This window comes from Aspergillus undulatus (assembly GCF_047715775.1).
Source record: "Aspergillus undulatus strain CBS 261.88 unplaced genomic scaffold BDV17scaffold_24, whole genome shotgun sequence".
Taxonomy (NCBI): Eukaryota; Fungi; Ascomycota; class Eurotiomycetes; order Eurotiales; family Aspergillaceae; genus Aspergillus; species Aspergillus undulatus.
Genome location: NW_027396628.1, coordinates 189286 through 206663, shown reverse-complemented (window position 1 = coordinate 206663; position 17378 = coordinate 189286). Strand labels below are relative to the sequence as shown.

Below are 17378 nucleotides of genomic sequence, written 5' to 3'. Positions count from 1 at the left end.
CTTCGCGGGATCAAAAAGACCCAGTTCACAGGAGGAGCGAGCCAATCATGGCCGGAGTAAGCACGATCGTCAGAACCTCGAACGTCAACCTCACATCAAGGTCTGTTTGGAGGAAATCTCGGGGCCCGGGGCATCAGAGACCCGACGATGCGAGTTTTGAAGTTTTGAAGTGCCCTACAGGGAGGTACGGAATAGTCACTCAATTCCTCCATGCCCAGGGCTCCTTGTCGCACTTTGCAAGATCAGTTGGCGATTCATCTTCTACAAAGTCCTTTGTATGATGACTCGATAGTTATTGCTTTTGCTGACAACAATGCTTGGTAGCCTTGGTCGTGATCGCCAGATATAGATACGAGACTAGGTTCAGAACTAGCAGATGACGGGACCCGGTGGCAGATGATACGAGCATTAGAGCATTGACTCATTCACCAGGCTCCAGTTAACCTTCCAGAAGAAGTGTCGTATTGCCCATACTCTTGTCTCTATAGTCTATAGCGCATAAGTTGTTAGACTGCTTGGCCTTCAGAAGATGTGTTTGTTGAAGATCCGAGGTTCTGGAAGGCTGAAAGCCAAGATGGGCGATCTCCGCTTGCATGCTTACTGAGAGACAGGTCTCAACACAAGGATTTGATCTTGAGCATAGATATATTGACAGAGTATAGAATGTCTCACGCAATAGCAGTAGACTAATAGAGGCAGAAGAGTGCTTCGTAATCAGGATCCTCCAGCGGGGTCACAGGAGCGATCGATGGCGCATCTTGAATCTTCGAATCCTCCAGGCTCCATTTTGCACAAAACAAGAACAAGATCTCGGGAACTTGGGGCTCCGACGCCCGCAGCCTAACCTTTGTGGGTATTCATCTCGACGTGATTTATGTTCCAACCAACTACTTCTCTGGCACGGAGTGCCCGAGCAGAATGTCACTTTCACTTATCTGATTTTTTCCTTGACCCATATATAATTAATAGTAATAAACCCCCCTTCCCCTTACTGGATCGTCATCTGTTGCCTTCTTGACTGCAATTCGACTCCGACTCCGACTCTGCACACTTGAGCAACTACATAAATTATCAATGCACCTTTGTAGTGACGACTAATATTCTCCGATCTCTCTGCCTTCCTTTGCCAAAGAGAGTTCTGGCTTTTTGCATTGCTTAACACGCATAGTCCCTCGTTTGCCCTCATGGCGTAGCGCCCTCGATACCTCGTTCAAAGCTCGTTCCTAAACCTCGGCAGCCGTTCGAACAAAATGTCACAACAAAACCCTCTCTCCGCTGAGACCGCGAACGAACCTACTCAAGCTCTAGAAGCAGAGATGCAGGCCTCTGAGGCATCGCCAACAGTGCCAACGGATGAAAAACGCAAATCCAACGAAATCTCCGCCGGCACCAGTTCAACGGCGACTCCCGCAGATAAGGAAGCTCCGAAGTCAAATTCCAGCAACGATGCGCTCTCTGTCGACGAAATGGATGCGCTTATTGCGCATCTGCCAGAAGATGAGAGGGAGGTGCTGAAGAAGCAGCTCGAAGAATTGAAAGTGACCATTACCTTCTTCGGCCTCTGGCGCTATGCAACAAGGATCGATATACTTATTTTGATAATCAGTGCGCTTTGCGCTATCGCTGCAGGTGCTGCATTGCCTCTGTTTACGGTATGCATGCACCCGTCCGGAGGATGAGAGCTCGCCATTGATTGATCGCAGATCCTCTTCGGTTCCCTTGCTTCGGCTTTCCAAAGAATTATGTTATACACAATTTCCTACGACGAATTCTACGACGAGTTGACGAAGAACGTTCTTTACTTCGTATACCTCGGCATTGGCGAGTTCGTCACGGTCTACGTCAGTACTGTTGGCTTTATCTACACTGGAGAACACGCTACGCAGAAAATCCGTGAGCACTACCTTGAATCGATTTTGCGACAAAACATCGGCTACTTCGATAAGCTTGGTGCCGGAGAGGTGACAACCCGCATCACTGCCGACACAAACCTCATTCAAGATGGAGTTTCGGAGAAGGTTGGCCTCACTTTGACTGCCATTTCGACTTTCGTGACGGCTTTCATCATCGCCTACGTCAAGTATTGGAAATTGGCTTTGATTTGCAGTTCGACAATTGTTGCTCTTGTCCTCACAATGGGTGGTGGGTCTCAGTTTATCATCAAGTACAGCAAAAAGTCGCTCGACAGTTACGGCGCTGGTGGAACGGTTGCGGAAGAAGTCATCAGTTCCATCAGGAATGCCACGGCATTCGGCACCCAGGACAAGCTTGCAAAGCAGTATGAGGTTCACCTCGCCGAGGCCGAGAAGTGGGGAACAAAGAACCAGGTTATCATGGGCTTCATGATCGGTGCTATGTTCGGCCTGATGTTCTCGAACTACGGTCTTGGTTTCTGGATGGGCTCTCGTTTCCTGGTAGATGGCTCAGTCGACGTAGGTGATGTTCTTACAGTTCTCATGGCCATCTTGATCGGTTCATTCTCTCTGGGAAACGTCAGCCCCAATGCCCAAGCGTTTACCAATGCTGTGGCCGCTGCCGCAAAGATCTTCGGGACAATCGACCGCCAGTCGCCCTTAGATCCGTATTCGGATGAAGGAAAATCCCTTGACAACTTCGAGGGCAACATCGAGCTACGCAATATCAAGCACATCTACCCTTCTAGACCAGAAGTCACCGTCATGCAGGACGTTTCCCTACAGATGCCCGCTGGAAAGACGACGGCATTAGTCGGACCTTCTGGCTCTGGAAAGAGTACTGTAGTTGGCTTAGTTGAGCGCTTCTACATTCCAGTCCGGGGCACAGTCTTGTTGGATGGCCATGATATCAAGGACCTTAACCTTCGTTGGCTTCGTCAACAGATTTCTTTGGTCAGCCAGGAGCCCGTTCTTTTCGGGACGACCATTTACAAGAATATCCGACACGGTCTCATCGGTACCAAATACGAGAAAGAATCCGAGGAGAAGATCCGAGAGCTCGTTGAGAATGCTGCAAAAATGGCGAACGCTCATGATTTCATTACTGCGTTACCCGAAGGGTATGAGACCAATGTCGGCCAACGGGGCTTCCTCCTCTCGGGTGGACAGAAACAACGAATTGCAATCGCTCGTGCAGTTGTCAGCGATCCCAAGATCCTACTTCTCGATGAGGCTACCTCTGCCCTCGACACTAAATCGGAAGGCGTTGTTCAAGCGGCGCTTGAGAGAGCAGCTGAAGGCCGCACTACCATTGTGATTGCCCATCGCCTTTCCACGATCAAAACAGCGCACAACATCGTGGTTCTAGTTGACGGCAAAATTGCTGAACAGGGAACTCATGATGAATTGGTTGACCGCGCAGGTCCTTATCGCAAGCTTGTCGAGGCTCAGCGTATCAACGAGGAGAAAGAAGCTGAAGCCTTGGACGAGGACCTCCACACTGAGGATCTGGCCAAAGAAGACGTCACAAAGATCAAGACTGCGAGCAGCGGTTCTTCCGAGCTTGAAAAGAAACCCACAACTATGGAGCGTACTGGCACTCACAAATCTATTTCCAGTGCTATTCTGTCTAAAAGGGCCCCCGAGACAGCTCCGAAATATTCCCTCTGGACGCTTCTCAGATTCGTTGCTGGCTTCAACAAACCCGAATTTCTTTACATGCTCATTGGGCTTGTCTTCTCGGTTTTAGCTGGTGGTGGCCAACCGACACAAGCTGTGTTATACGCTAAAGCAATCAGCACTTTGGCCCTTCCTGAATCGCAGTACGCCAAACTTCGCAGCGATGCAAACTTCTGGTCATTGATGTTCTTCGTGGTCGGAATTGTTCAGTTCATCACACAATCTGCTAACGGTGCTGCATTTGCTGTGTGCTCTGAGAGACTTATCCGTCGCGCACGTAGCACGGCCTTCAGGACGATGCTTCGTCAAGATATCGCTTTCTTTGACAAGGAAGAGAATAGCACTGGTGCCTTGACCTCTTTCCTGTCTACCGAGACGAAGCATCTTTCTGGTGTCAGCGGTGTGACACTAGGTACGATCTTGATGACCTCCACTACTCTTGGTGCGGCTATCATTATCGCCTTAGCCATTGGCTGGAAACTGGCACTGGTCTGCATTTCAGTCGTGCCAGTCCTCCTAGCGTGCGGGTTCTACCGGTTCTACATGCTCGCCCAGTTCCAGTCACGATCCAAGATTGCTTATGAAGGCTCTGCAAACTTTGCTTGCGAGGCTACTTCGTCCATCCGCACAGTCGCGTCTCTGACTCGTGAAATGGACGTTTGGGAGATTTACCACGGCCAGCTTGACGCACAGGGAAGGAGCAGTCTAATCTCTGTTTTGAAGTCATCTCTGCTATATGCGTCCTCGCAGGCGCTTGTTTTCTTCTGCGTTGCGCTCGGCTTTTGGTACGGAGGAACTCTTCTCGGCCACCACGAGTACGACATATTCCGCTTCTTCGTCTGTTTCTCCGAAATTTTATTTGGTGCTCAATCCGCGGGTACTGTTTTCTCTTTCGCGCCAGACATGGGTAAAGCGAAGAACGCGGCAGCCGAGTTCCGACGACTCTTTGACCGGAAGCCAGCGATCGACAACTGGTCCGAAGAAGGCGAAAAGCTCGAAACAGTCGAGGGTGAAATCGAGTTCAAGAACGTGCACTTCAGGTACCCGAATCGCCCCGAGCAGCCTGTTCTTCGCGGTCTTAACCTGACTGTCAAACCCGGTCAATACATCGCGCTTGTCGGACCCAGCGGTTGCGGTAAAAGTACTACCATTGCGCTCCTGGAGCGCTTCTATGATGCAATTGCTGGTTCCATTCTCGTTGACGGGAAGGAAGTCACCCAACTGAACATCAACTCCTACCGCAGCTTCTTGTCCCTCGTCAGCCAAGAACCTACTCTCTACCAGGGCACCATCAAGGAGAACATCTTGCTAGGTATCGTCGATGATGACGTACCAGAAGAGAAATTAGTGAAGGCTTGCAAGGATGCCAACATCTACGACTTCATCATGTCCCTTCCGTAAGTCTTGCCCCTTTTTCTCCATTTTTTACCTATCCAGCTCACTAACACGAATAACAGAGAGGGCTTCAATACCGTTGTCGGCAGCAAAGGAGGCATGTTATCAGGCGGTCAAAAGCAGCGTGTTGCCATCGCACGAGCTCTCCTTCGCGACCCCAAGATCCTCCTCCTCGACGAAGCTACCTCAGCCCTCGATTCCGAGTCGGAGAAGGTCGTCCAAGCCGCGCTGGACGCTGCTGCCCGGGGCCGAACCACAATCGCCGTCGCGCACCGACTCAGCACTATTCAAAAGGCCGATGTCATCTATGTCTTCGACCAGGGCAAGATTGTTGAGAGCGGAACGCACAACGAACTGGTCCATAAGAAGGGTCGCTACTATGAGCTTGTCAACCTGCAGAGCCTGGGTAAGGGGCATTAATTGGCTGCCCTTGCGCTTTTTTCTTCTTCTAATCTTCTTCCTACATAATCCCCCATTTACTTACTTTACATTCTTGCATATATGGCATATTTCGCCCACCTTCCGCTGCATATATCTGGCTGGAACCTATTGTTTGGGTAGCTTGTGGCGATACTTATTAGATTTCATGGTGTCTCGCATACACATGAAGTAGACACTCACTCCTCTCAACATAAATGAGACGAAAAGAGCAGAAAATAGAAGCAATAAGACACCATACTTATTCTTCACCTACTCCCAATTCCAGCCATTACTCACAGCCATATGAAACTAGAAGATCATCACTCATCATTCTCATGGCGACATTAGACAACCTCATAAAACTTCAGTAGATCAATCAATCCTTAACACCAACCCCAAACTCCCTCTGCACATCAACCTGCCTCACCCCGCGCGCCTCGGCGATAAGCCCCATAAGACCCTGCCCGATGTCCTTGATCTCGTTGTACTCGTGCAGCAGCCGGATGTGCCGCTTTACTGTTTCGGAGGGGTCATTCCTGTGGCTTCGAGTCAGTCATTGCTCCGAGAGCTAGAATCAGGACAAAGAAAGGAGATTAGATGAGCTTACTTGAGCTTGGCACGAATATCGGCGATCTGGGCTTCCAGGAGACTGGCTTGGGTTTCGAGGTCTGTTATGGAGGTGCGGAGGGTTGTCTGGATCGTTCAGTGGTTAGTAGTGTTATTCAGTTGGTCCACATAGACGCTGGGCAGTGGACGGACTTACGAGCTTTTTGTCCCGCTGGGATTCCTGAGTCAGGGATGGAGTTTCTTGGTGCTTATCGATCGGTTGTGGCATGATGCTGGCTGGGTTTGGTGAGTGGATGGAGACTCAGTGGGTTATCCTGATTTGTTGGTTTATTGAAAGGGAGTGGTCTGTCTACATGCATGTCATCGACAGCTATGAGATGGTTGTTAGGAAGGAGGGTATTTCGAGACATTCATTGTTGTCCGTCGTCATGAAGTGACAGCAGAAGAGGTAAACTGCTCTCTCAGCGTAAATTGGCTTCTACGAGCATTAAGAAACCTGTATACTTGGTCGGGGTCGACACTTGCAGCCAATGAGGGCCGGGGGTTACTCAGGTTCCGGTTCGGCCGATCGCCTCAATCAAAGATTCGTCAGCCTGCTTCATCTTCCCCCCTTCTGCTCCTCTTTTCTCTTCTGCAAATACACGACGAGGAAGGCAAGATGCTGGATTTACGCAGAGTACTCGGAGCTCTGCTCCTTGTCTCCCCCGTCCTGGCCCACGGTGGACATGAGAATGTCCCCGAAGGCGCCGCAGTCTCCGAAGATCCTATCGTATGCCATGCCCCGGCGCCCAGGGAACCTTGATTCCACGCCTGACCGTTGACCGTTTCTACTATATAGGACTCGACGTTATGGACTCATATGATTCTTATGGGATTTTCTTTTGGGATTATTTTCCCCTTTGGCATGGTGCTCGGGGTATGTCTTTTGAATCAGATGCGATCTCCGTCCGGGAATCTCGATCTGACTATCTGGTATCTTTATAGATCATTCGATCACGCTGGCACGTCCCCGTTCAAGTTGTCGGAACCGCCGTTGCAATCCTTGCATACTTCCTCGGCCATGCGCACAAAGGTCGCCAGTTCGCGAAAAATGTCCACGCCTCCTTCGCGAACACCCTGATGTTCGCCTTGGCCGCGCAAGTCGTTCTAGGCATCTACCTTAAGCTACATCTGGAAAGAGGCATTCACGGACGGATTCGTCGCGTTATCGTCATTCTCCATGGCATCGTCGGCAAGGCAATGCCCGTTCTCAGCTGGGTCCAAATGCTCTTCGGAGGCATCACAGCGTTGGGCTTCTGCCGCGACGACCACCTTGGACAGTGTCTGGCCCACTTCATCATGGGCAGCGCTTTCATCGCATACGGTATCCTACTTACCATCCTCCTCCTCGTCGGCCAGTACTGGCTTCGCCGCACCGGTCGCAGTCAAGAATTCTTCGATTCCCTGGTCATTGCCGTGTGGGGTTGCATCAACACTTTCACGGAGCATCGGTGGGGTGGACCTTGGGTTCACAATGACTTGCAGCACACGACTATGGGTATCGTTTGGTGGTGCGCTGGTCTGCTTGGTATCTGGTTGAGTCGGAAGCGCAACGGTCGACCCAAGAGGAACCTCATCCCGGCTATTGTCATCGGACTCACAGGGTATGCCATGTCTGGCCACCCCCAGCACTCGATGATCAGTACGATGATTCACACCATCTTCGGCTACACCTTGATGGCGGCTGGACTTACGAGAATCATTGAGATCTCCTTCGTGCTGAGGGACAAGAGCACCGTGAGCGCGGACGGCTCGGATCCGAACAGCTTCCAGTACCTGACACCTTTCGTAAGTTTTCTAACACTCAAGCCGTCTGGGGCAAAAGATAACTTGTGACGCTAACGCGATCGATGTATAGCTCCTCTACGCCTCAGGCTTCCTCTTCATGGGCGCAACAGAAGAACAAATGGCCCTCCTCGAAGCCGCCGGAATCACCCACGTCGCCTACGTCCTCATCCTATACAGTATCGCCTTCATCCTCTTCCTCTGTAAGCCAACCTACCCTACCCCCCTTCATAAAGTCCCAGCCCCACTAATCTCCCCCTCACCACAGTCGTAAACATCCTCCTCCACATCTACGCCGTCAACGCATGGCCCGAATCCGCCGACCCCTCGCACTCGCACTCGCGCACAGACACCGAAGACGCCGAGCAGGGCCCCTCCGGCGCCGGTAACGGCCGGTACATACATATGAACGGGCATGTGCGCTCGCAGTCTGAGGCGCAGCGCATCCAGGACGCCGAGAGCTTTGAGCTCCAGGGCCTGATTTCTGACGAGGAGGATGAGGGAAAGATGGTCTATGATGACCGGAACCATGAGCATGAGCATGGCCGTGAGAGACGGAAATCGGGTGAAGAGGACAGTGCACCGCTTTTTGGGAAGGGGAGGTAGTAAGGTATATATATAAGCCAGGCTTGTGGGTTGGGTTTGGTTGGGTATTAAAATTGCGCCTTTTAGTTATGGGCCTCGATATCGGTATCGGTTGGGCACCTTGCTTTAGGGATACTCTAGCTGGAGTGACAGCCCTATTTTTTGCTGTTTCTGGTTCCTGGTGAATGGCGTTAAGCTTGAAGATTGCTTTTTCTTACTGCGAAACATTATATACTGTCTCAATAGGGAAATTTTCCGCAATAGGCATCGGTCGACATTCTCAACCAGTGTCGTGTGTGTATAGAGGGAATATCAAATCCAAGGCAAAATAAGCCGTCCGCATCAATTTGCAATATCTTTGACTTGGTAAATAGAAGAGAGAAAAAGCCCGGATCTCGAATTATCCTGAATCTTCGTCGATCAAAAAAAACCCCCTATCATACAGTCATAAGTTCATTCCCAGTCCAGGTAATCAGACCCTGTCCAGGGGGAAAGAAAAGAAGTAAAGAGAAGCAAAGAAAAAAGAAAGCGACAAGGACTGTTAGACGCCACCTATAAACCCGAAAAGCCAAAAATCTTGCTTCCCTATAAGCCTGCCCTATGCAAGGCTCCATTTTCCTACCGTCGTCCGTCCATCTAGTAAAAGAGATGCCCTCATCTGCTTTGCACCTACAATGGCCCTGCACCTGGTTGACCGTTTAGTGGTATGGGATTGGCAACCGGTGGTATAGCAGGCATCTGATTTCCCATCTCCATCGGGAAGAATGGGTGCAGTGCGTAAACAGGGCAGTTCCTCTCGGCATCATGTAGGAGGAGGTTTTGCAGGGGATGTTCACGACCGCCCAGGACATTGATCACATCTTGGGCTAATCTACCTCCTAAGAACGCAGCAACTGGACTCAATTCGCTGCCCAAATTCTGGAGGAAAGTACGCAAAAAGGTCTCATCAAGAGTGCTAATGTCAAGCCTCAGCTCTTGGTGCGCATCGCGGGCTAGTTTGGTAAATAGTACAAGATCTTGATGGGATTCGGCCGGTAGTCTGCCTTGACTGAGCTTCTGAAATTCCCAGAGGGCCCGGAGACAGCTCAAAAGCGGAGTTACCTGCTTCTTGCGACGAGGTAGGCGGGTGATCTCTTCGGGGAGGGGTGAGGTATTCGCCAGTAGCATTGGAGAGTACACCTCCCTCTTTGTGACCATTTCGATGAGTTTGCCACTCTCATTTTTCTTAATTGATATGTTGAGGATGCGTCGTGTCGGTGTTTCTTGCGTAGCCGAAGGGACGTTTGATTTGGCCCGCTCAATCACGAAGTCATGTTGAATGAGGTCGGAAAAAACAAAACCATAGAATCCGTGCAGACCAGCTGCGTAGAACGAACGTCCGGCGATGCGGCACGCCGCATTTATTGTGTTGTACATAGAAAAATCAAGTTCTGTGGCTATCGTCACGTCGAACTGGCCAAAGAAATCCGGGGGTTTTGTGGCAACACTGCTGGCGTCTGCAAAGACCTTGACCCTTGGGTTCATTTCTCGAATTGCTGGAACAGCAGCTTGCGCCCGCTGGAAAACAGTTAGCACACTTCAAGCCAGTGCAACCGCCAACATCAGGATGGGAAATACATTCTGGCCGACGCAATCCGCTGTTAAGAAGAACTGCGCACCGAGATCCTCTTCAGTAGCGGTTGCATCGTCGATGATTGTCAGGCTACGGACCCCCGCCAATACCAAGTTCTTGGCTATCTCGTTCGCGAGGGCTTTGAAGGTAATCAAGAGGATGTTCGCGGATCGTATCCTGGAAGCACGCTCCGCCGTTAGTTAAAACATGAAACCCTCAGAGGTATTCGGCTTTACTCACTTTTCCTGAGCCTTGACACCCCAGAGGCGAATCTGGCGATCATAAAGGGCGATCTCGTCTGTTGAGGCGCATTGTCAGTGAGCATAGAACGTGTAGCAAGTGCAGCTGATAGACATGAACCATACCGGCACTAATCGACTGGTCTTGCGGTTCCATGGTGAAATTCTCTTGTGCGCGAGGCCAAATATAGCCGATACGATCCAAGCGACGTTCGGGTAAAGGCAAAGTAAGGTATCTCAGCGAAAGCGGGGGAGTAATCAAGGCGAGCTAGCGTCAAGGCGGAGCGAGAAGGATAACACTGCAGCGTTGGACGAAGGCAGCCGATTGCAAGGAGAGGAGCGAAAAGAGGGGGAGAAGAAGTAATCGAGCAACACTCAATGTGTTACCAACATGCATGAAGCCAGCGAAGACGCCGAGCCAGCCGATTGCCAGCAACGAAGAGACAAGTGAATGCGAAGTGAGAGATGCGGGCGAAGGAAGCTGGAGCACACCAGTATCACATCACGTGCCCAGCAGATAAGCGCTGGCTTTAGGTTATCGCCTCCAGCTCCATCATTAGCAGTCTCCCCACCTTCACCTCCATCGTCCATCTGCTCACCGTCATTTGCCGTCCCGTTGCTCCCGGCCATTGATCGGGCCTCCTTGCATCCTGCGTATCGTATATTGCGTATCCCGCCTCGACCCTCGCTACCTTTGCCCCGGTATAGTTCCAGTCCTCCAGTCTCCGCCTTCCCATCCTATCACCAACCTTGGCCAGGCGAACTAACGGCGGCGAACTAACGGCACCCCCCGTTTGCATAGGATGGTATGTCCAAAAACAAGCCATGCTCCTTAATCCGTCCGAGGCCAAGGCTCTTCCCCTTTGTTAGCTCGTGGGGAAATTCTAGCCAGCCCTGCATATGTTGACCTTCTTGTCCTCTCATTTCTAGTCGGGGAATTACGACTATCCCCCCGCTTCCCGTCGTACAGCTCGAGGAAGCAGGCCCAGCGAACGCCCTCATCGCCCACATGCGAACCGCTTGCAGCACCTACGGGACCTATTAAACACAGAGCGCAATCGGAGCACTTCCGCACGAGCATTGGAGACTCTCAACCAAGAGCTAGAGGAGTTTCGCTCCGAGCGTGCGAGAGACCAATATTCCTTCGACCAAACCAGAGCTTTCGTGGATCAGCAGATTCGAGACTTGCAAAGGGAAAGAGGCCTTACGGAGGATCACACTCATGGTGCACGTCGGGGCCATCCAGGATCGCAAAGGCTGCCAAATCTGACTGCTCCAGCAATGAACCCCGTTCCACCCCCATCAGAACTCTCACGGCCCTTCCGAACTCTCACGAGGGCTTCGAGGTCCCGTACCTCGAGAGGAGACGATCGATCTGGTCGAGGTAGGAGGAACCGAGACTCCATCCTTGATCAGCCCGTTCCAGGCATAAGTTCTTCATCCACCTTGCCCTTGGAGCCGGAGCACGATCATGTGGACAGATTGAGGGTCAAACGCAGGAAACTCGACTCGGACGACAACCGAGAGGGCTTCCAAACTTTGAGGTATGGCCAGTACGGCCAGGTCGTTCCCGGCACCCTGAAAATGGAGTTAGCCAGTTGCGATGGAGGCACGTACGAAAACGTGTGTGAAACATCAGGGCCAGAAAACATCTTATGCAATGACTCGTCGGTGTACTGTACAAAATCAGATCGATGTAATTTGATCCTGAAACACCACGGGGAAGCCCCGTTCTGTTTGAAGAAGCTTGTCATCAAAGCGCCGAAATCTGGCTATGACGCTCCGTATGTTGAACCTAGAGCGCTGAGGCTTTTTGGCACTTCGCTAACACATTGGCTTCTTCAGAATACAGGCAGGAATGGTTTTCGTTTCTATGTCGGCTGATGATCTCCTTGCGCGTACTGCTCAGTATCAAATCCAATACGCCGGTTCTCGAAGCCATCGTGGCCGTCGACGCAGCGGAATGCAGCCTTCCCAGGAATATATGAACTCATACCGCACTCCTTTGCAGACTCTTGAGCGGGCGACTTTGACCGGCTTCGACTCTTCCTCTGATTCGGACACGGACGCCAGCGAACCTGCCGGTGCCTCTTCAAACCATAACACAGAGCCGACAGCGGGGTTTCATATTACCACAGAATACGATGAACGTTCCGATGGCACCGAGCTTGACGGACCTGGGAACAATTCCTCCGTACCGCAGCCTCTGGAGCCGGGCAGATTGGAGAGAAACGCTACACTCTACCCAATGGAGGACGATTTCCTATGCTCAGACTCGGAGGATAGTGACAGTGATGAGGATGATACCACCGAACCACAATTCTTCAACTCACGGCGGCGCGATTTGCAAAGGCAGGTACGAGGAGACCGTCGTCAGTACGCCATGGAGCAAGATGACTTATCCAGACGTCGTCATACCCCGCAGACAATACCGCCCATCCCACCAAGCGCGCCCTCGGCACCACGTTCTGGGCTGAGTGCACGTCCTTCAGGCGTTGGACTAATGAAACCCCTTGCTCAATTCTTCATCAAACGACCTAAGAGCAGCGTTAGCCTCAAGTTCGATCCTCCTCCGTAAGTTTGCCCTCCTTGTTTCTTTTCCCGGTCTCTCTAACCTCTTATGCTATGCAGATCTGGTCGTTACATCCTGATCAAGCTATGGAGTCCTTACAACGCAGGTAACATCGATATCCAAAGCGTAGTTGCTCATGGCTACGCTGGGCCAAGATTCTTCCCTGCCGCAGGGTTCAGATGAATCCACTGTGCCTAACTACATCAATGTCACGAAGACTACGACACATGGCTCGTAACGTACTCAGGTTTACTGATGTCAATGAAATCACTCCGTATTCCCGTATCTCCGAGTCTACCTCGATTTGGCCAGGCGCAGCAACTGCCAACAACATTGCCTCGACCGTCCCACGACACTCGTGACAGCAAACAGCAAAATGCATGGTCACGCGAGAGTGGTGATGGCGCAAACAACCATCAATCAAGGACACAGCATTATTACATTCCGTATCCTTTTACACAACCCCTCCATCACGGAGGCTGAACATATCAGTTGGCTCAGAATATGGCTGCGAAGAAGATTGAGCCTGCTTCTGGAGTACGTTACCTGGCAAGCATGTCATATCGCCTTTTACCTTCCTGTACACACTTTGCATGATGCCCATATACGCTATCTTGTTTGAAATGTAAGCGCAACCTTTCCATATCTTACAAAGCGCCTGAAACAAACTCCATTGCACGAATATGGACTTCGAGAATACATGACAGACTCATCCAATTCATGGTAGTTATGTATCTGCTGCGGAAATGCGATATCATGAGCAAGAAGCTAAGGTAATCAAACAAGCTCGAGTTTCGAAAACCCCGCCTGTCAAGTGACGGGACATTGAAGAGGCTGCAATCCAATGGAAAATTAATATTTACAAAGACGACGTTCATCGTAAGCAAACAGGATAAGCAAAAGTAGGATCAGACAAAAAGCCGGCCAGCGCCTAGATCAACTAGGCAAATAGTGAGACCTGCGCTGTTGTTAGCTAAAGCTGAGGATGAAGTCCCGATGTTTTAGGCCAACGGATCCTATATTTATGGATGCTATCGTTTCTCGTCTCTCGTGCAATGGAAAGTCCAACGCCGAATCCTTTCCTATAAACCAACCAAAATGAAGTACTCCTAAAGCAAAAATTTCACCACAACTCCGACCATGAAGAGGCATAATTTTGTGCTTTCCCAAGATGAAAGGAAACAGAAATCCAACTCGCCGGGCAGCAAGGTTAGATGACGACAACATCGCCTTCAGCATCTGCTGGGTCTGACGCCATCATATCGCCGTACTTGCCCACAGTCATTAACATCGAGTCGTCGTCAAGATCAATGGCGCTGTCATCGTTATTCGGGGCGTGGAAGGGCGTGGTGTTTTCGGACATGTTATTAGGTTTTTCATTTTCAACGTGATGCAGGTTCGTCTCAACAGCCATATGTGATGACTTTAGTGATGCACCATTTGGCGCATCTGGCGTCGTGGACGGCTTGTTACTGTCTACACCAGTGGTGGAATTTGTCAAGACAATTTTGCCGGGGCCGGATCGGTCAGAGTCCAAGCCTGCTTTTTGCAGAGTACTTGGCGTGAATTGCATGAATCCTCCCTTCTCCGCCTGCCATAACATCATTTCATGGAAGAAAACTTTGGTCATCCACCAAGCGCTAAAGCTCTGGGCGCCCCCTAGGGTTAGACGGCGCAGTATGCAGTCCCACAGCGCATCCACTCGCTGAATGATGCACTGCGTTCGATGTTGGGGGAAGATGTGGGCAAGGTTCAGAATAAAGGAAATCCACTTGTCGGGGAAATTATATTCATCGCCCACGGATACCTCCACGGGGAATTTGTGTGCTTCAGGCCTCTCTTCTATATCAGGCTGGGAGAAGAATGGGCTAGCAGCAGCAGTGTTCAGGTCATTGATAGGAGTAAGAAGAGCACGAATATCATGCTTCAGTATCCGTTCTGTGGCCTGTTCTGCACAAGTAGGGATATTTGCCCTAGTGATCATTTCTTTCGGATCGACCAATGTTGTGAAATCGAGCCACATCTGGTTCCTGTTGTCGGGATGGCAAAGCCAGGCAGCAGCAGCATTGGCAGACTGGTTCACATCAAGCATATGCCTTAGAAGATTGCAGAAGATATGGGCCGGTATTAACCTTGCGAGTGAGACATGTACAGGCTGGGTCTTGAAAGTGTCGGTTATATGGGTCGTAAGCCGTTGCGATATTGAACTGAACGCATCCAACACGAGTTTTGGGACGACTTGGGTGGTTAGCGGTGCCACAAATGCAATCATCTTTTGGTACATGAGCCAATCGCACTCTTTGATCCATGGTGCAAGATTAGGATGCGTCAGCAACTTCTGAACCGGAACAGTCAATGTTCCATGGAACGCGGAGAAATATCGAAGCAGGTTGCGTTCTTTGCAGTATCGGAAGCTATCAATGACCGATATACAATGGGAACGGTAGAGCGCGGCAAGAGCATCTGCTACCTTCGAGTCCGTGTTAGCTGGGAGGTAGTTGTTGATATCTGGCAATTGCAACGTGTCCGTGTCAACCGAGGAAGCATCCGTGGTGGGCAGTTGAAGCATTTGATGAATCAGCTTCCCGGAATGGCTAGCAACATTCTCGAGTGTGATGATGTCGGGCTGAGAAGAGACCTGGCAGCCACAGCTAGAACTTGGCGTATAGGCTGGGACCTTCGGGGTAAAAGATGTAGTAGGGGATGGGAATAGTGCTGTATCCGCTGTGGGTTGCTGTACCGCGCTTGCACTAGAGGCTATATGAGTCTCCGACACTTGCCACCTTCCACGGGGAGTAGTTTGCTTACCCTCTTTGAACTTCATCGCCATTCTTGCTCTCTGTGGCATCTGCCGTGGTGGGTTCATGGGGCGTGAACTGCGTGATTGACGGTGACGGTTTCTGTTGTTTCTCCTCGATTACTGTTAAATCAACGTAGTGATACTTTGATTCTCCCCTAACGCCTAATCGGCGCGTCTGTACATTGGGGAATATAATTCGGACAAGCTTTCCGAAAGAAGCAGGGTTTAGCACCGAGACACGCTCAGTTCCACACTTCTCTGCATAGCAACAGTAGACACGGTCTCGCCTAACAGAGCCGGAGCTTTTTCTGCAATTCTCTCTCAACCTGAGGCGCGTGAGAAACGGCATACATGATATTGATTTGGATATTCAAGACCTACCAAATCATCGCAAAGACCTGTTTGACCTTTTCAGCCTTACCACCAGCTCCCTCATGTTTGAGAACCTCTGCCGCCATTTGCTTCAACGTATAACCTTCAAACTGTCGCAGGAGTTTCCGCAGCTCATTATCGTTGGCGAGTGACGAGCTTGAGCCCTTTTTCTTCTTGAGGCCGGCTTCTGAGGTGTCATGGTCATCGATAATGTGCTCTGGCAAGTGGTTCTCGATTCCGTTGTCGTACATGCTCTGGTACTGGGGTATTGTAACGCCTTGCAACCCATGCGCGGGGATCCCAGACTGTAAAGCGTGATGCGATAGGTGATGACCGTGAAGAGCATGGTTAGGGAAGTCGTCAGCCTTGGGTATGACAGGCTGATGTGCGTCTGGCATAGTTGGGTCCATCGAGGTCACGTTCACTGGATGCGACAATTGCTGGCCGAAGCGCATGATGATATCCTCGGGGTTATTTCCGAAGACATTAGATCCGGCAGACGCTTGGGCCGGGAAGAACTGGGGAAAGCCATCCGTAAGTTGCTGATCTTGGGTTTGTTGCGTTGTTGTTGAATGTATGCTAGCGGTCGAGCCTCTCGACCGCGGGCGACGGCTGTTCCTGGATATTACTGTTTCAGAGCGCGATCTCATGAGATCTGCCGTTCCGGGACGACTGAGAGTGGCGGCGGCTTGGGTTGCTTGAGAAGCAGCACTAGATGACAGAGAAGCTGCGCGACCTGGTGTCACCATGGGTCAGCAAAGCAACAGTGGGCAGGGCCGGGACCAGACCCAATCCGGAAAACACGAAATGAATCCATAGACAGGGGGGCTTGATATCCTGCAGGGAAATGTAGCACCTTACCAAGATCAGGAGGCATCTTCCTTTCCCAGAAGCTATCGCAAACAGCACGTCGATAGTGGTGGTGTTGCTTGGGGTTCTCCGTCGTTGCTAGGTGCGAAACAGTGGGTAACCACGGACAATAATAATAGGTTAAATAGCGCCCGTCTGTTTTGATCCTGCGTCAGAGCCGGCTCCGGGGCCACGGCGAGGAGACAACCCCAAACAAGGCGTAAGGAGCAATAATAATTGAAAGATGTAGAATTCTTTATGTGCAGTCTTACTCTTTCAGGGGGTCTGGCTACCGGAGGCTCATGGCGTTGGGGGCGGCGTTGGCGATGTTCGAGGGACAAGCAGGAATAAACAGAGAAGCGCCCGTTCCTCAAGCAACGAAAACAATTGAGAGCGCCACGTGACCTTTACGTAAGATGCCTCATTCCTCAGGCCCAATCTGTTTGTTTAGGCAGCATTGCTGGCACTTGTAGTCTACAGTCCAGGTGAGGCGTAACAAGAATATCTCAATAGTTGGGACAAGAGTAGCCTTCATCTGATAGTTAAATTG

General features: G+C 50.9%; 6 protein-coding genes across 6 annotated transcripts; 3 read left to right on the top strand and 3 right to left on the bottom strand.

Annotated features, from left to right (window-relative positions):
- Positions 1-1106: 1106 nt before the first annotated feature.
- On the top strand, positions 1107-5516 carry mdr1 (ABC multidrug transporter Mdr1). Its single transcript, XM_073765296.1, has 3 exons — positions 1107-1652; positions 1704-4990; positions 5051-5516. Exons 1-3 carry the CDS (start codon positions 1251-1253, stop codon positions 5406-5408), a joined length of 4047 nt encoding a protein of 1348 aa, XP_073615559.1. The 5' UTR covers positions 1107-1250; the 3' UTR covers positions 5409-5516.
- Positions 5517-5784: 268 nt separating this feature from the next.
- BDV17DRAFT_291355 (SWI5/SAE3 family protein) lies at positions 5785-6243 on the bottom strand (the record flags this gene model as incomplete). Its single annotated transcript, XM_073762117.1, has 3 exons — positions 5785-5944; positions 6016-6101; positions 6172-6243. The coding sequence occupies 3 exons, from the start codon at positions 6241-6243 to the stop codon at positions 5785-5787; spliced, it is 318 nt and encodes a 105-aa protein (XP_073615558.1).
- Positions 6244-6421: 178 nt separating this feature from the next.
- BDV17DRAFT_263379 (Ytp1 family protein) lies at positions 6422-8700 on the top strand. Its single transcript, XM_073757902.1, has 5 exons — positions 6422-6744; positions 6814-6891; positions 6960-7802; positions 7873-8002; positions 8068-8700. Exons 1-5 carry the CDS (start codon positions 6634-6636, stop codon positions 8403-8405), a joined length of 1500 nt encoding a protein of 499 aa, XP_073615557.1. The 5' UTR covers positions 6422-6633; the 3' UTR covers positions 8406-8700.
- Positions 8701-10805, bottom strand: BDV17DRAFT_263372 (E1 ubiquitin-activating protein AOS1). The gene is made up of 4 exons (XM_073757901.1): positions 10362-10805; positions 10237-10294; positions 10002-10173; positions 8701-9941 (listed from the first exon to the last, which is right to left on the bottom strand). The coding sequence occupies exons 1-4, from the start codon at positions 10390-10392 to the stop codon at positions 9054-9056; spliced, it is 1149 nt and encodes a 382-aa protein (XP_073615556.1). The 5' UTR covers positions 10393-10805; the 3' UTR covers positions 8701-9053.
- Positions 10806-10812: 7 nt separating this feature from the next.
- BDV17DRAFT_263371 (uncharacterized protein) lies at positions 10813-12889 on the top strand. The gene is made up of 3 exons (XM_073757900.1): positions 10813-11041; positions 11166-12019; positions 12081-12889. Exons 1-3 carry the CDS (start codon positions 11039-11041, stop codon positions 12811-12813), a joined length of 1590 nt encoding a protein of 529 aa, XP_073615555.1. The 5' UTR covers positions 10813-11038; the 3' UTR covers positions 12814-12889.
- A 1128-nt stretch (positions 12890-14017) lies between these two features.
- Positions 14018-16728, bottom strand: BDV17DRAFT_281808 (RFX family transcription factor; the record flags this gene model as incomplete). The annotated part of the gene is made up of 3 exons (XM_073760094.1): positions 14018-15557; positions 15616-15933; positions 15989-16728. The coding sequence occupies 3 exons, from the start codon at positions 16726-16728 to the stop codon at positions 14018-14020; spliced, it is 2598 nt and encodes an 865-aa protein (XP_073615554.1).
- Positions 16729-17378: the final 650 nt, after the last annotated feature.

Excerpts from the sequence above, each read along its gene's own strand:
- BDV17DRAFT_263372 (XM_073757901.1), bottom strand. The coding sequence starts at position 10,392 with ATGGAACCGCAAGACCAGTCGATTAGTGCCG. Across the intron at positions 10,174-10,236 it reads GGTGTCAAGGCTCAGGAAAA|GATACGATCCGCGAACATCC; the intron begins GTGAGTAAAGCC and ends GCGTGCTTCCAG. Across the intron at positions 9,942-10,001 it reads CGGATTGCGTCGGCCAGAAT|CGGGCGCAAGCTGCTGTTCC; the intron begins GTATTTCCCATC and ends ACTGTTTTCCAG.
- mdr1 (XM_073765296.1), top strand. The coding sequence starts at position 1,251 with ATGTCACAACAAAACCCTCTCTCCGCTGAGACCGCGAACGAACCTACT. Across the intron at positions 1,653-1,703 it reads CTGCATTGCCTCTGTTTACG|ATCCTCTTCGGTTCCCTTGC; the intron begins GTATGCATGCAC and ends GATTGATCGCAG. Across the intron at positions 4,991-5,050 it reads GACTTCATCATGTCCCTTCC|AGAGGGCTTCAATACCGTTG; the intron begins GTAAGTCTTGCC and ends CACGAATAACAG.
- BDV17DRAFT_263371 (XM_073757900.1), top strand. Across the intron at positions 12,020-12,080 it reads AAATCTGGCTATGACGCTCC|AATACAGGCAGGAATGGTTT; the intron begins GTATGTTGAACC and ends TGGCTTCTTCAG.
- BDV17DRAFT_263379 (XM_073757902.1), top strand. The coding sequence starts at position 6,634 with ATGCTGGATTTACGCAGAGTACTCGGAGCTCTGCTCCTTGTCTCCCCC. Across the intron at positions 6,892-6,959 it reads CCTTTGGCATGGTGCTCGGG|ATCATTCGATCACGCTGGCA; the intron begins GTATGTCTTTTG and ends GTATCTTTATAG. Across the intron at positions 7,803-7,872 it reads TCCAGTACCTGACACCTTTC|CTCCTCTACGCCTCAGGCTT; the intron begins GTAAGTTTTCTA and ends ATCGATGTATAG.